The sequence below is a fragment of the Herpailurus yagouaroundi genome, unplaced genomic scaffold, assembly GCF_014898765.1.
Source record: "Herpailurus yagouaroundi ecotype Mexico unplaced genomic scaffold, PumYag 28, whole genome shotgun sequence".
In the NCBI taxonomy this organism is placed as follows: domain Eukaryota; kingdom Metazoa; phylum Chordata; class Mammalia; order Carnivora; family Felidae; genus Herpailurus; species Herpailurus yagouaroundi.
In genome coordinates, this window is record NW_024412376.1 from 39870463 (window position 1) to 39887266 (window position 16804).

A 16804-nucleotide genomic window follows, 5' to 3' on the forward strand; every position below is an offset into this window, starting at 1 on the left:
GACATGAATGCCTTCACTCTCTATATTCCAACAATTATCTTTAGTAGCATATTTAAGAGAACCCCCGTCACAGCTAAGGGAATATTATGATATTTGCTAGAGGATGCGAGGACTAGAATTATGTGTGTGCGTGTGTGTGAGAGAGAGATTTGAATTGGAATTTGTGCTATTCGTTCTTCATGTTAAACCAAACTTTTTAACCATTGATATCCTAAATATTTTGTGGGCCCCTAATCTGAAGTTTGTGGCAAGTGCTGACGTAGATATAAAAGGTATGCCAACCAAAGTTGTGCTGAGATAGAAGTTACCTACCTTCGTGGGAGTATTGTAAGAAATACCAGTTTTAAAAAATAAACTGTTCCTCTGTACCTTTGATTTGTGTTTTATTTTCACCAGTATTTAAGTTCTGCGTTCATACTCTCTGATGCTGCGGTCAGTTTTATTCTGGTAGAGAATTCTTCTCGTTTGTCTGTGTTGCAACTTGGTTGCCCTCCCTAGCCGATTCGTCACTTCTGCCTTTTTCTTTTTCTCCATTTCAGATGCTCCGTCTTATTGCTGTATCTGTAGAACTCTCCATCCTTAGATACTTCAAAATTAATCCTGATGGGGCAGGGGGGCAGGGCAAACTGTTTTTGTAAAAGGTCAGATAATAGTAAAAATATTTGGCTTGGTGGCCCATGTGTTGCCTGTCGCAATTACTCAACTCTGCTTTTGTAACACGAAAGTGGCCATAGATAGTAGGTAAACGGGTGATTGTGCCTGTGTTCCAATAAAAGTTTATTTACAGAAATAGGTAATGAGCTGAATTTGCCCCTGGCTGTGGTTTGCCAACCCTGTACTCTGATCCATTGATATTATAATAGGGAATGCTTATTCCAAGGGTTGAGCAATGTGATACCTGGTTGTGTAAGAAGTTTCTGTTGATATTTTTCTGTATCTTCTGATTAAAATGTCTATTTTTTGTTTTATAATGTACACAGTTAATAAAGCAGAATGCCAGTGTAATTTATAGATAAACAACTATACATATATTGGAACCCCTGATAAAATGTTTTTGTACTGATAGTAGAGTGCGAAAAAGACTGGAAGACTGGAGACTTCTCCAGCTTTGCACCTTCTTCACAAATACCATGCATTTGGGAATATGTCTGTCTTGTGCTTATACATGAGAAAGACACTCTCAGCTTATGAAGTAGCGTGTGGTGGTGTGAAATAGAGAAAGGGTTCTAGAGAATGTTAGGATCTTATGAATTAATTCTCTCATATGCTAACATTTTAAATATTTATTTTATTTTGAGAGAGAACGTATGTACGTACGAATGGGGGAGGGGCAGAGAGAGGGAGAGAGAGAATCCCCCACACTGAGTGTGGAGCCTGACATGGGGCTCAGTCCCATAGTCCCAACACAGGGCTCTATCCCAACCCGAGGCTAAATCCCACGACCACGAGACCATGACCTGAACCGATATCGAGTTGGATGCTCAAACGCCTGAGCCACCCTGGCGCCCCTCATATTCTAACATTTTAATCAGAACAGCTTCAGCTACTCAATAGTTAACCATTAGCCCGACTTTCCCTTTAATGGTAATCATTTTTCCCTTGACATTCTCAAGTAAACTCTGAATTATTACTTTCTAAATAAAATTATTTCTTATTCTGTATAAGGTGTTCTCTAATTCTGATGATCACTCAGACCATATATTTTGTCACTTTTGTTAACCCCACAGCATCTGACAGAAAGTTTGACACAAGACCTGTTTATAACTAAAGTGTAAAGCAAAAACATGATTGACTGAAGGCCCAATCAGTCTCTTTAGAAACCACAGTCGAGGCCTTGGCCTATTGTCTAAACCAATACTTGCCTATCTTTTTAAGGAATTTGTGATACTTAAAAAGTTCTGCAGGTATTTTCTGATCCATTTCTTCCACCTCTTCTCCCCACCTATTTCTAAACATGCCACTAGGAAGTGTTAATTTTAACATGAGTTGCAATTGATTTATTGTGAGACCTCTTTTGTTAATTTCCTGAGGCAGTTTGGTACAATGTCAGTACTTTGGGGCAATGGTAAATCCTGGGTCAGAATATCCATTATACGTAGCTAACAGAGGTAACCAAGTGGAATCAAAACCTTTTAAATAGTGTAATATTATTGCTTTCTAGTAGCCACTTTTATTCTATGGTAACGAAGTTGTATGTTTTAACTTTTGTTGTTGCTGCTATTCATTTAATTGTACATACATTTAGAGAGAAAGTTGCAAATATAAAATATAGCAAATACAGACAGTTTTGCATTTTTGCCAAGGTAGAGTTTAAGTTGGGAACACAAAGCAGACCGATGCTAGCCTTCTGTGGTAACGAGCTTTTCTTGCGCCCGTTGTCCATTTTGTGGAGCTTGGTCTTATCTCCGAACACCCAGTTTCAGGATTACCCTGGATTCTTGATGGAATATTTGCAACTAGAATAGCCCTTTGGACTCTTTCTAGTGCTGGCAACAAGTCAGTATTATTTTCTCTGACATCATCTGTTTCTCTGTTAAGGGCTATATGGAAAAGTTACTCTCCTACATTCTAGCAATTAATTATAATCTTTCAGATAGGCCTAAACTCCTCTTCCTAGGAGGGGAAAAAAAATCTCTTAAACAGTATTCAGAGCATACCCAAACATGTCACTACTTGAGTTTCCATCTGTATTTGCTTACTTCTCTTTTTGCTTTCTTCTCATGCTTACCAGGCTCTCGGAATCTATTTGTAATGAAACAAACCAGACATTTAAGCTTGAGGAGACATCTTGTGCAGTTAGAAAGACAAGGAGAGGAAGAGGACACATCTTTACTTAGTGCTTGATTTCTGCCAAGTGCTTATTCTAGACACTTCTCGTGTGAAAAGCTTCCTTTTTTGTTTGTGTCTTAACATGTTTATTATTTATTTATTTGTTTATTCAGTTTTGTGGCTGACAACTAGACAGGTTATGTTAATAAAAATATACATGTGGTATGTGGGTGGTCATATGCCAGAATACTGGGGGTGCATGTAAAAGTAAGGGAGTCATCAGTAAAAGTATATAGGCAGAAATAGGACGTCATCAGGTGTGGTAGCGCTTTACAAGAATTGATAGTAAAACGCCTGTCATTATTTGTCGATGTCTATCCATATATTGTTCAGTGTATGATCTGTCTTAACACATTTATATTTATGGCAGATATAAGCCATTCTATCTTTATTTAAATAGATTGACTTCAGCACATTAAACTGAAACATGTGTCAAGATATATACATAGAAATTCGCTCAATATTTACACTGGATTAGATCAGGTGACTGGATTGAGGATTTGGGGTTTGTTATGTTAGAGCATATGGGCAAGTTGTAGGCTAGAAAATATGTATGGTGTTTTCAATTTCCTCCTAATTATAGAATCTTATCTATATCAATAAAAGTTTATATTTAACTTTGTGAGAAGTGTATGTGGTGAGCAAAATAATTGTATGCTCCCATGCATCTGTAAAGCATAAATTAGATTTTGATAAAAAGTAAATTGATTCTTGATAAAGTTCTGAATGTTAATGGGACAAACATTCCCATATGACTCTAACCATTTTCTATTCTTGCAGCATCTTTTTCAGTGATATAGGCTGACTTTTTTTTTTTTTTTTGGCACCCACATATAGCAAATAACTGTGAAACATTTCAAACCTCAAAGTGACACTAAAACTGTGAAGTATGAAATGGAAGTGCTAGCATGTGTGAGACACATTGCATAGCACTGCTCAGTAATTCAGTGTGTGCATGCAAGAGAAATGACAACACCATTGCAAGATGCAGCATGATTTATGCTTCAGAAATTAATAAATAAAGCAATCTCCATTTGCAAACACTCCCTAATGCCTAAAGCTACCACCTTCTATGTTTAGCAGTCCTGCCCTAGTAATTACACCCTTCTCACCCCAGGAATATCTGCTGTGAGGGATAAGATTATAAATGAATACCCTCCTTGCCATGTCAAGGTTACTAAATGGTTATGATTAAGGGCTGTGGTATTTTAGGTTTCTCCATGAATGCTTGTATTTTGTTCCCTAACATGTGAATTTAATTAGCTTTACATTGATTTGTCTTTATATCTGTTACCTACTCCTGATGACTGCTACCTTCCCAGGTTTCTGCAGACAGTATTCTAGGTAGGGTCAAATATCTTTGAGTTCTCAAGATCGAATTCAGGGCCTGTGCTAGAGTGTGATGTATTTACTTGCTTCTGAGACTCAGTTTGTGTGTTTTTATGCCTCACTTTTAGGAAGCATGTTCAGAGGGATTTGGGGTTATTAGCAAGTCTCCTGTATTCTTTAGATTAGACACAATGGGAAAGAAAGATGAGGTCCTTGGGTCCCTCTGGTGATGGCCTTAGTAATATAAGAGTCCTGCTAGGTAAAGCAAGTGCTGAGGAATTTATGTTTTGTCTTTATGAAAAGCAAAAGAGACAATACACACATCAATGATAAGCAGCAACAGTTCCCTATTCTGAGCGCCTATACAGGGAGTGCTTTATACGCAGATAGTTGACAACTTACTGAACACATTAGAGTCTAATTTATAACACTCAGAAGTATCATTCCCTAATTTTAAGAATGATGAAACTGAAGCTTAGAGAGGCTAAGTGTCTTACCCAAGGCCAGCGGTGGACCAGCCAGCTCAGTCTGCTAATCCATATGCCCACACTGCTCACTTTAAGTATCTCATACTCTCTGGTATGATGCATTTCCTGAGGGAATGAGTGTTTGTAGCAAGTTGTTTTCAAAAACTCTTGAGAGATATTGCAATGGAATGGTTTAGAACTAGAGAGTTTAGTAGGTGCCCAGCTATAAGCTAAAAGAGAATAGTGCTAAGGTTTTTGGAGTCATAACCCAAAGATGGACTTCCTTGCATGGTGAGGAGGGAGCATGGGGAACAGGTATGAAGGGTGGTGACCTGACAGAGCTAGGTAGAACAATCACACATCTGGAAGTCAGTTCCTTAACTTCCCTCAATGTGGCTCATCTGTGAGGGAAAGGAGTACATCAACCCTGCTTATGTTAAGTTTTATATCTTTAGCTAGCTAGCTAGCTAGCTAGCTAGCTAGCTAGCTAGCAATCTGGCTATCTATGTCCGTCCATCCATCCATCCATCCATCCATCCACATCTACCTATCTTGATAAGAAACATGAGATTTCTGTATCAGAGATAGACTTATTTACTCAGAAGAACATCTTACCTCAGTTTCCCTGTACCTCATATACAGTGGAGTTAGTACCACGAAGAGGAACTCTGCAATTATGAATTTTAGAGTTTATTTGGGGGCATTTGGCACAATTGCCCTTTCTTCCCTGCAGAGAGAGACAGCAGAGAAGGGAGAGGGGAGAGGAGGGAGGCAGAGAGAGAGAGAGAGAAAGGGAGAGAGAGGGAGAAAGAGAGCAAGAGTGAGTGCAAGAAAGCTCACAAGTGCTTTATAAATGATAGAAGGAGGTGAAGTGAAGGTCTCTCTGTTTATTAGTCTTTGGAATGTAAATAAATGTCTCCAGGGGAGGTGCCTCTAAATCTCTTTTGAGTCTCTACCTTTAACTTACTTGGCTTGTTTGCCATTCAGGCTTCTTTTAACCCAGGTGCCAGAATTTGTTGCCCAGAAAGCCCTGACAGTGCACAAAAGTAAAAATATTCATAGAGAATTATCTCCTGCCACCTGTTTTAATTTTATGTAAGGGAAAGATCAAGATTGGCTGACTGGGGATATGCACCAGTATTTTTCCATCAAGTGGACCAGAGCCTGGTAAGGCCGAGCGAAGGTTCAGATTTGTAAGAGTCATGTAACTGTACCCACATCTTTGGTTCTTATTGTTGTTTGGTTTTTTAGTTTTATTTTTTGTAGGAGAAGGTGGCCGAAGAAGATCAATATAAATACATTTCTTCCAGGCAATTTTGTTAAGCCTTTAGCTATGATATTTACTTGGTAGAGATTCAGCTATTTCAGTAGGGGATATCTGGCATTATTTTGCTTTGGGGGAAGAGTGTATGCTGCCTAATTTGCTAAAGGCTTAATGAGTACTGCTGTATTTTATGACTAGATAAGAGAGAAATGAATGCTTGATAGAAAAGTTTTAGGCATAGGAATATTTACTTAGCATAATACGACTTTGTGTTTTGTTTTCAATACGTTGTGCTATTACTAAAAGTTTACATACTTGATATAGTATTTTGTTAGCACATTATAGCACATATAGCTTTCACTTTATAACATGTTACATGTCTGCTTCATATCCTGTATGGACTATAATCAATAACATGTTACTTTAACCATCACCACCACGAATTGTACTGAGCATTGGCTATGTACCAGATGTTGTTGTGCTAAGTCCTTTGTATGTATTACTCATCCAATCCTCATGGTAACCTATTGTCATCATACACATTTTACAAGTGAGGAAGATGAACTCAGAGATATGATGAAACTTCCTGAGGGTCACACTGGTGATAAAGTTCAAATTTATACCCCCTCAAGTCTCTCTGTCCTCTTAATCGTTTTTCTGTGTGATCCCTAATAAATAATGCAGTATACCCCCTAGGGGATGAGATTCAGATTCCTAAAATAGGATATCAGTTAACATAATAATTTGTACCTGGTAGATATTGAATTGATTATACTTGAGTAAATTGTCTTAAACTTTATAGGAGATTGGAGTTGTATAATCTTTGTCTTCTTTTTCATTACTATTACATTATATTTTTAGATTTCTGAAAATAGTTATATATTTGTTATTTTAGTACATTTTGCATTATTGTTTTACACACTGAGGTCTCATAGTATAGTTAAATTGTACTGACAAAATATGTATTAATTTCCAGTATTCTTCTTCTGACATCACAGAGAACTTTATATTCTCTTTTATTTAATTCAATCTGCTCTTGGTTCCTGGCAGGGTTTTGTTTATTCATTCAGCATTTATTGAGTACCTAATACATGCTAGGCTAGGCACTTGAGGGATTTGTTCAACAAATGAATGAATGATTGTCTTTACTGTGTGATTAATAGAATACAAACTTTTGGAAAGTGGTGATGGTGTTTCCCATTTTCTTATAACCTCCATGGTCTCTGGCACATGGCTGAAGGAGGTAGTCAATTACCATTTGTTAGTTGAATGATATCATATTGTGGACAAAAATACCTACATGAGAATGGAGTATAAAAATATATAGTAAAATCTGAAGTATTCAGACAACTTGTCTAGCATATCCCCTTTCTGACTAAAATCCATTATATCTGTACCTGGTAAATGCATTAATAAATTATTTCATTTATACAAGTAACATTTACTGTGCTTCTGATTTATAATGCTATGCATGAGTTAGAAAGGGAATTAAAAAATCTCAATTCATAAATAGCTAATAACATGCTAGAAAAAATTCATTCATTCATTCATTCATTCTTTATTAAACATCTATTATATGTCAGCCACTCTTCTTTTTTTTTTAATTTTTTTTTCAACGTTTATTTATTTTTGGGACAGAGAGAGACAGAGCATAAACAGGGGAGGGGCAGAAAGAGAGGGAGACACAGAATCGGAAACAGGCTCCAGGCTCTGAGCCATCAGCCCAGAGCCCGACACGGGGCTCGAACTCACGGACCGCAAGATCGATGGCGTGACCTGGCTGAAGTCAGACGCTTAACCGACTGCACCACCCAGGCGCCCCTTTCAGCCACTCTTCTTGACACTGATGATATAGTTGTGAAATGGAGCTTACATTCTGCTGGGATAGGATTGACAAAAAGCATATGAATAGAGAAGATAATCACAAAACACAAAGATCACAATGAAGGAAATAGAGTGATGTAATAGACTGTGGGGATATATTTAGATGCAAATGTCTTGAAGGCATCTCTGAGGAACTCATATTTGATGTGAGATGTCACGGAGAGGAGGACCAGTGGTGTGCTGGTAAACTAGCACTCTGGAAAAAGAAAAAAAAAAAAGCCTGATATAGCATGTCTTGACTTTCATGGTGTAAATATCCCACTGTGGCTAATTTCAGGCTACCAATGGTTTAACATCTGGATTGCAAAAATTTCTAAAAATTTAACAACCGGCCATTGAAAGCTGTATAAACCAGCTGCAACACATCACTGGCAGCAATATGAAGAGAAATCCAGGCTGTGGAAAAGCCTTGAGAGGGGACAGGAATTGACTCATTGAAGGTTCTGAAAGGAAGGAAACCATTGTGGATGTAGAGTAATGGCAGAGAAAATAAGGATAGTGATATGAAATCCTGTGAGAGAGATGACCAGGAATCAGATGATGTATGGCCCTGTAAGTAATGGCAAGAAGCTGATTTTTGTTTTAAGAGTGGTGGAAAGTGATTGGATGGTTTTAAGGCAAATGTTATGATCAGAATTCCATCTTAACCAGATATGTTGACCTCTGTGTGTAAAATGAAGTAATAGAGGCTAGAGGGAAATAGACTAACCAGAAAGCTATTTTTCACTCCTAATGTTGTTCAACACGTATTCACTCTCTTCCTCTGCCACCTTGGATTGGAGTACGCTTCCCTGACCCACTGATTGTGAGACTGGCCCTGTGCTTGCTTTGGTCAATAGAAGATAAGAAGACATGATGCAAGCAATAGCTTTAAATGTATTGGTGGTTTAACTTGCCTCTTATACTCCACAATCTGCCATGAAAAACTGTGCCCCAGGTAGTTGAACTCTCCAGCCTGGCCCATCTAAGCCAGCTGACTCAGAGCTGCTCTGGCCAAGCTGAAGAGTTGTGAGCAACAAAAATCTAAACTTGTAATCCACTGATTTTTGGTTTGGTTTTCTATGCAGTATTATACTGGCAATTGTTGTAGTATTAGTGAAATTGGAGAGAAATGGCCAAATTAGAGATATATCTTAGTGATAGTTAATGAGATTCTGATTTGAATGGGTGGCTGTATGATAATATCATTTACAGACATGAGAAATACAAGAAAGAACAGTTTGGGAGAGAAAATCAAGAGTTCTGTTAAATATATTTGAGATAGTTAACATGCAAGTTCACATGTAAGACAGCTGTATACATGAGCGAAATTTTGAGGACAGATGTGGTATAGACAATAAAGTTTTAGAGTCATTGGTATATGGACATAATTTGTCCAAGGACATGGATGAAGTTTCCTAAGGAACAAGTGAAATTAATACAAAAGGGCTTGTGATAGAGGCTCAACCCTTTAGAGGGTTGATAAAAGAGGATGAGTCAGCAAAAGATATTGAAGATGAGCAGCCTGGTTTTCCTAGGAGCAAAACCAGAAGAAAGTGTCATGTAATCCCTTCACAGGAGGGTTACTGTTAACCATTGTGTACTGCTGAAAGCCCAGGAAAAAGCAGACAGAGATTTGTCCAGTGGGAGTGATAGCATGGAAGTCATTGTGCCCTTGATATGGTGTCTGAGCAACCTTTACTGGGAGTGGATCGGAAGTGGGGATGAGGAAGTGCAAACTATGTGTAGACAGCCAGTTTAATCATTTTCCTATAAAGCAAAGAGAAGGTTTTGTTCTGTTTTGTTTTGAAGTGATAGCTGTGATGATGACTGCGTTATGAGGTAATCAGAGTTAAAACCTTTTATTTAAACTTGGTCAGTTTGTTTACCCACCACACTTACTGTTTATTTCAAATCTTTGCCACTCTCCTGAAGATCCTTATCAAACTTCTACACCCCTCTCCCAGTAAATGATCTCACTTCCTACTTCATGGAGAAAATACAGTTCTTGATAGTGAACTCTTTAGAAACTTATTCATAGCTACCTAAAACCTTATCTACCTTCTTGAAAAGAAAATATATCTATTTTCTCTAGAATATGGGTAAATTCTATCCCATCCCTTCCCTTCTTGCCAGGAACCTACCTTGTCTATTACATATTATTTCTTTTTCTTATGTCTCCACCTTTTCCTTTCTTACAATATTATAAGCATCCTAAAATCTCCTCATCTTAAAAATATATCGACACCAAAACATTCTTTCTCAAACTTATGTCCCCATGATGGTCATTTCATCTCCCTCCTCCTCTTCAAACCACACTTTTTAAAAAGAGAGTCTACATTTATTATTTCCAATGAGTTTATTCCTTCATAGCAGTGAAATCTTGCTTCTGCTTCTATCTTTGCCTTTAACTCTCCATGAATAGGCTCCTAATTATAAAAGCGAAAGGATATATTTCATTCCTTGTCTTAAATGTATGAGATAATGGAAATAGATTTTTTTTAGCACTGCAATTGGAAGTACTCAATTATTTGTGTAATTAATTATTTAGTTATTGAATTCCCTAGGATATAACCTTCATAATCCCCACATTATGTCTTGCATCCCCAGTGCCTAGCAGACTGCCTGTCACATTAGAGGCATTTGGTAAATATTTGTTGAATTAATGATTGAATAAGTGGATGTTGGATAAAAACACAATCCCTGTCCTCAAGAGACCATGAAAGAGTTCACAATCTAGGGAGGAATTGGCATTCTATATAACACACATGTGCTAGAAATTCCAACAGTAGAAAATCATATGACATCCACCCAGCCCACACACTAGAATGTGAAATGTCAGTAAATTGCAATCTGTCATTCTTGACTAATGAATCTGTCTTTAAATTTGCAACATTAAGTTTTAAATTTTATTCTAATTCATATGAGATTGAATATAATTTAAACAGTGGGTCCTAAAAAGAGAGAAAGGTGAGAAAAGCATTTTATATGAGAACAAACTGAGAGCCGATGGGGGGTGGGAGGGAAGGGAGGGTGGGTGATGGGTATTGAAGAGGGCATCTTTTGGGATGAGCACTGGGTGTTGTATGGAAACCAACTTAACAATAAATTTCATATATTTAAAATAAAAGAAAAGAAAAAGAAAAGCATTTTATAATTACTCAGTATACAAAACCTAAAATCTCATTTTTTGAATGAAAAGGATCTGGATTTAACCTGTGTGAAGCACTTTCTTAGTATCATTAAATCTCTGCATTGAAGATACGTTAACATTCTTCTAGCCCAACTATTTTCATGATACAAAGTTCCTTAATTAATGTTTTCTGGAAAGTCCCTGTCCAGTCTCTGCCAGGAAATACCTGTGATGGGGAACACATTACCTTTTACAGTATCCAATACCTGAATTATTAAAACTCTAAGTTCCAGAAAACTAGGTTCCTACTAAATTCCACTGGTCTAGCTTAACTAAGATTGGTTGCTTTTAGCCACCTGAATTAGAATTTTGGAACAGCCAAAGTATCAGCCAGAAATTATTTATTAATTACAGGAGGAAAATATATATTCATAATAGAAATATTTGACAGTTGCCACCCAAATCTAATGCCCAAATTTAGCAACACCTTTTGATGAGATTTCATAGGATGTGTAGGAAGGACACCATACACTTCTGTACTCTTCCAGTCAAAAATGCTTAATCTTAATCTAGTCACAAAGAAACAATGGGAAGAATTCAGATTGCCTTCAAGATGAAAAAAGAATAGGAGGAATGTTTTAGGTCAGTACTGTCCTGTTGAAAGGCACTGAAAACCACAGATGCAATTTAAAATTTTTTGGTGGCCACATGGAAAAAGATAAAGAAAAAGCAGGTGATATTAATTTCAATGACATATTTTTATTTAGTTCAATATAGGAAGATATTACTTAAGTATTTAATTAATATAACATTTTAATTTGAAATATTACATTTTTGTAGTAAATTTTAGAAATTCAGACTGTATTTATACATATAGTATATCTTAATTCAGAATCGCCACATTTTAAGACTCAGTAGTTATATGCTGGTGGCTACCATATTCACAGGGAATTTCTAGGTTTAAATAGATCTAAGAGATATATATGATCCTTGTTTAGATCCTGGATTGAAATAAATAAGCATCTATAAAGGGTATTTGGGGGACAGTTAGGAGAATTTTTATAGGCAATTTATTGGATAATATTATTTTATCAATGTTAAATCCTTAGGTGGGGATTATGAATGTGTAAGAAATGTACTTGTTCTTGGGAGCTATGTAATGAAATATTTAAAGGAGAAATGTCGTACTGTTTTCAGCTTACTTTCAAATGGTCCAGCGAAAGATAAATTATATGTGTATACATATCAGTAAAGTTATAAAATTTGATTTAAACAACTACATTAGGAAGGTTAACCAATTGTGGTGCCTGGGTGGCTCAGTCTGTTAAGCATGCGACTCTTGGTTTTGGCTCAGGTCATGACCTCAAGGTTTGTGAGTTTGAGCCCCCTGTTGGGCTCTGCGCTGAGAGCATGGAGCCTGCTTGGGATTCTCTCCCCCTCTCTCCCAGCCCCTCCCCTGCTCACACATTCTCTCTCTCAAATAAATAAATAAACTTAAAAAAAGTCAACTTATTAGATCAATATAGAACAACAATGAGAGGATATATATTTTTCAGACAAATATGGAACATTATGAAAAATTGACTACACACTGTTTTATGGAGTAGGAATCAATAAACTTCAAAGAATTTGGAATTATACTTCATGTTCTCTGATTACAGTGAAATTAAATTTTAAAACAATGACAATGAGGTGCACCTGGGTGGCTTAGTTGGTTAAGTGTCTGACTTAGGCTCAAGGTCATGATCTCGATGTTTGGTGTCAGCACAGAGCCTGCTTCTGATCCTCTGTCGCCCTCTCTCTCTGCCCCTCCCCTGCTTGTGCACACATGCACACACACACTCTCTCAAAAATTAATAAACATTAAAAATAAGTAAAAACCCATGATAATGAATTAAAAAGTTAAAAAAATGACAATGATAATTTTAAATCTCTAACTTGAAAATCAAGGATTACTCATGGCAAGTAAGGAGGATGGATTGGAGGGTATTTTGGTTGGAGGCAGGAATCCAAGGAAGGAAGGTATTAGTTTTCAAAGGAGAGAAGACAAAGGTCCGTTTTGAGGCCCTATGTTTGGGAAAGGATGGAAGGGATTTAATGACTGATTGTAGGAGGAAACTGAGCAAGAATGAGTATAAGTAACTTCCAAGTAGATGGATGGATGGTAGTGTCATTAATTGTGAGAGAGAAATGTTAATTGGGATGTCTTGGGACATGTATATAGAGATAGTTTGTTATTCAAATTTGGCACTTGAGAGCAGTCTGGGCAAGATATATAGATTTTGTGAGGCATCTACATTTAGTTGATTAATTTAGCTATGGGCATTGGCTAGATCATTCAAGTAAAGGGTTAGAAGGCAGCCAAAGAAAGAGCTGTGGGGCATGCACAACAACAGCTGGAGGTGGCAAGGCAACATGAGTCCATGAAGAGACAGGTGAAGTACTCAGAAGTGAAGGAAATCAAATGGATGATTGATTCCAGGTGAATGAATGGTCCATTCCAGCTGAAATCTGAAGAAAGCATGGTACACAGTGTTAAGGACTAGAGTCCTTTGGCAGTTCCAATGCCTTATGTTCCGTATGTTTGATTTCATTACAAAAGCCCTAAATTTATTGCTTTACCTGCATTTTCTTCTCCGAGTCTCCCTGTTTGTCTCTTATTTACCAATTATTCTAACCAGAGGTGATTTATAATTTACATTCTAGAACTGAATTTGAGTTTGATGTAATTGGTTTAGAGACTAGATTTTACATAAAGGGAATAGTTATGAACTCTGAGATGATATAATTTGCCCAAAGGCATACAATAAGTCTGGTTCCCCATCCAAAGGTTTATTAAGCTAATTAGAAGTAATGTTGGATTTTTTATATGCTTTAATTGCCTTTCTAGAAATCCCTCTTTTTAAAGGGATATAACTATACTTATTTTTTTAAATTTTGGATGCAGTCCTAACATGATTTAGTTAAATGCTACTGTAGAGGCTTTTAGTTTAGCATTTAAATGGATTATGCCTGAAGTTTTTTAACAGATTTTATTAAAAATGGGCATATAAGGGCACTTGGCTGGCTCAGAAGAGCATGCAACTCTTGATCTCAGGGTTGTGGGTTCAAGCCCCATGTTGGGTGTAGAGATTACTAAAAAAATGAATTTAACCCCCCCCAAATGGGCATATCTTCTGCTTTATTAATTATTATAGTAACCCAATCTTACTTTCTTTAGCATCACTATAAAATTCACTCCTTAGATCTCTGGATCACACCTTCTCGTGATCTTTCCTCCCTATCCTTTTGCTCCTTTGCTTTTCTGCAATAATTTTTGCTGTTAGTCATGCTGTCCCTTGAAAGTGCCAATCATGTTTTATTAATTGTTGTCTTATATCTCCCCTGTTTAGGAGTTAGCATAGCAATTTTCACTCAGTAGATATTCCTGAAATAAAATAAATATGCATATTGAGTATCATATTGATTAACAATGCAGGCTACAAGGACTGCCTACCTGGGTTTGAATATTGACTCTACCTACTGTTAGCTATATAACCTTGGGGAAGTTAATCTCTTTCTCTGACTCATTTTCCTCATCTGTAAAATGAGGATAATAATAGAACCTAATTTGTGTTGTGCTTGTGAGAGTAAAATATGATAACCCATGTATAGGAATTAGCACATTTAGCATATGGCAAATATTTTTAAATGTTTCTATTTTTAAGACTAAAACTTATAAATTCCTTCCCTGCTTCTTCCTCATATTTCTCCATCTATTAGTGTCTTTATATAAAGTATGTCTTTTGAGCTCTATTGTTACCCTCCAAAGTAAGCAAGACAGAAATGGTCCTCTTTCCCTCACTAGGCAGCTGAGGGGAGCCCCCTGAGCTGCAGGGGCTATAGTGATGAAGGAACTTACAGTCAGAGGGATAGAAGTTGCAGCTCTGTCTCTGTACTTTTTAACTTCCCCGATCTTGGGTAAGCTGTTCTCCTTCCATGTAAAAGAGAGTAATCATTGCACTTCACCAAAAAACAAACAAACAAAAGCGCCAAAAACTGGTTCTGAGGCTTAAGTGTGAGACAATTTATGGGGAAGGCTAACCAACATCCCTGGTATATAAATAGTCAATAAATTTTAACATTCTGTTTTCTGTTTCTCCAAAATTTTTATATTTGTGTTACATATTTTAAATCTAAATTAACATAAGATAGTCAACTGTGCTCTTCTGTTAGTATTGACACACCAACTAGTTTGTAAATTTTTTTAAAACAGAGAGTTTCACTTCATAAGTTTCCTGTATCTTTAGTGTATCTTTCTTATACTTGAGCAGGTAGCTAGAACGTGCTTAATAGATATTGAATTAATATTTTGTGATAATGTTTCAAACTATATTAGTCCTATTATCTATATAAAATAGAAAGGAATAGGTATTTAAAAATATTTATGTAAATTTCTCTTTAGACTTTAAAACCTCAATTTTTTTTTAAAGCAGAACTTTGCCTTTTTTGGACGTCAGTCTTGCTTTATCAAATTGATGAATATTCCTACTTACATTAACTAATGATTGCTAAATTATTTTAAAATAGCAAGCTCTCCATAAAAGCTAAGCCTTATGATGATAATGGTGATAATAATGCTGATATGTATAAACGGGGCTTTGGTATTCATTCGTATGTACTGTGCTGTTGCAGACATTTCTTGGGGAGCTATCTCCTTTCTGATATATGCACTTCATTTACTCTATACCTTCAGTACTAAATTTTGGTAATTGCAAAACATCTGAGGAGCGTGGGGTGAAAAAAAAACACTCAAATGTGTTTTTAGAGTATCTTTGTGTTAGTAATTTGTTTGAAAAATATTGTACCTCTTGTTATTAAAAAATCGGCAATTTGCAATTTAATTCAAAATATGCACTTAGAACTTGAAAATGAAGAGGATACAATTAAAGGTTTTTTTTTCTTTTTTCTTTTTTTTAAATTCCAGAACAAGTTAAACTGGGTAAAATAGTGACTAATATTGAATCAGTGAGTAAAAAAATGGAGAAAGAAAAGCATCAGCACCATGTTAAGTCCAGGTAATGTGTAATTAGCTAACCTAGAGAAAATGTATAGTTTTATTCTACTATGCGAATACTTCTGACCAATTGTAGTTTCTCAAGTCTATTAACACATCGTGCGGGATCCTAATTTGTCCTTCTGCTTGAGTCCCTTAAAGCATATCAATTATCAAAATTTTAGTTTTCAATTCAATTAACTTTTGAACTGGAGGATGTCTGAGTAGTTAAGCAAACCATCTGGGTTTTACAGTGCATAAGCTCAAATCCAATTTGTGGCTTTCTTGAGAAAAATGCCATATTTTATGATAATATTACATAAGTTTGGAATTTTAATAACTCCTCTGCAGCAATTATGGAGCAGAGTTAAGTTATAATTTTTCTTTTTTAATTTAATAATTTAAAGTTAGTCTTTTTCTAACGGAAGGTGAGACTGATCCTGTAGAGCATAGTTTCAGGGAAGGCATTTGCTTCTGCTTTCCAAAGATGTGTGGAGATGAGTCAGTTACTTTTCCGAATTATTCCATTAAATAGCACGGTCATCTTCAAGGTAACTTTACAATTGTGTACATAACTGTTGGCCCTAGGGCTACAGAACCTCTAAAGGTTCTTCAGCACATTTTGTAGGAACGTTTATACTTGTAGAGTATCAATGTTGCTCTGTTAAATGTGTTTTTCAGTCATTTGTTTTACATTATTTCATTATGTAACATCGTCAGAAATTTGGGATAATTAGCACAGTAATAAATAATAAAAATTTGAGAAAATGTTTCCCTGGCTATAAAGAATATCATGGACCTTCCAACATTTATCCAACAATCTGTGCTTAACACTAGGAGATTGATGTTCAGAAGTCAACACTTTGTTGGCATAAGTGTGATAT

The 16804-nt window shown here is 36.3% G+C and overlaps 1 protein-coding gene across 3 annotated transcripts in view; it reads left to right on the forward strand.

The window, feature by feature from the left end:
• The window catches only part of IQCM (IQ motif containing M), a 482806-nt gene that overhangs the window by 111245 nt on the left and 354757 nt on the right, over window positions 1-16804 (forward strand). For all 3 annotated transcript variants that reach the window (XM_040472666.1, XM_040472682.1, XM_040472674.1), the window contains exon 6: window positions 15852-15942. In XM_040472666.1, coding sequence (XP_040328600.1) covers window positions 15852-15942 — 91 coding nt within the window. The remainder of the gene's footprint in view (window positions 1-15851; window positions 15943-16804) is intronic.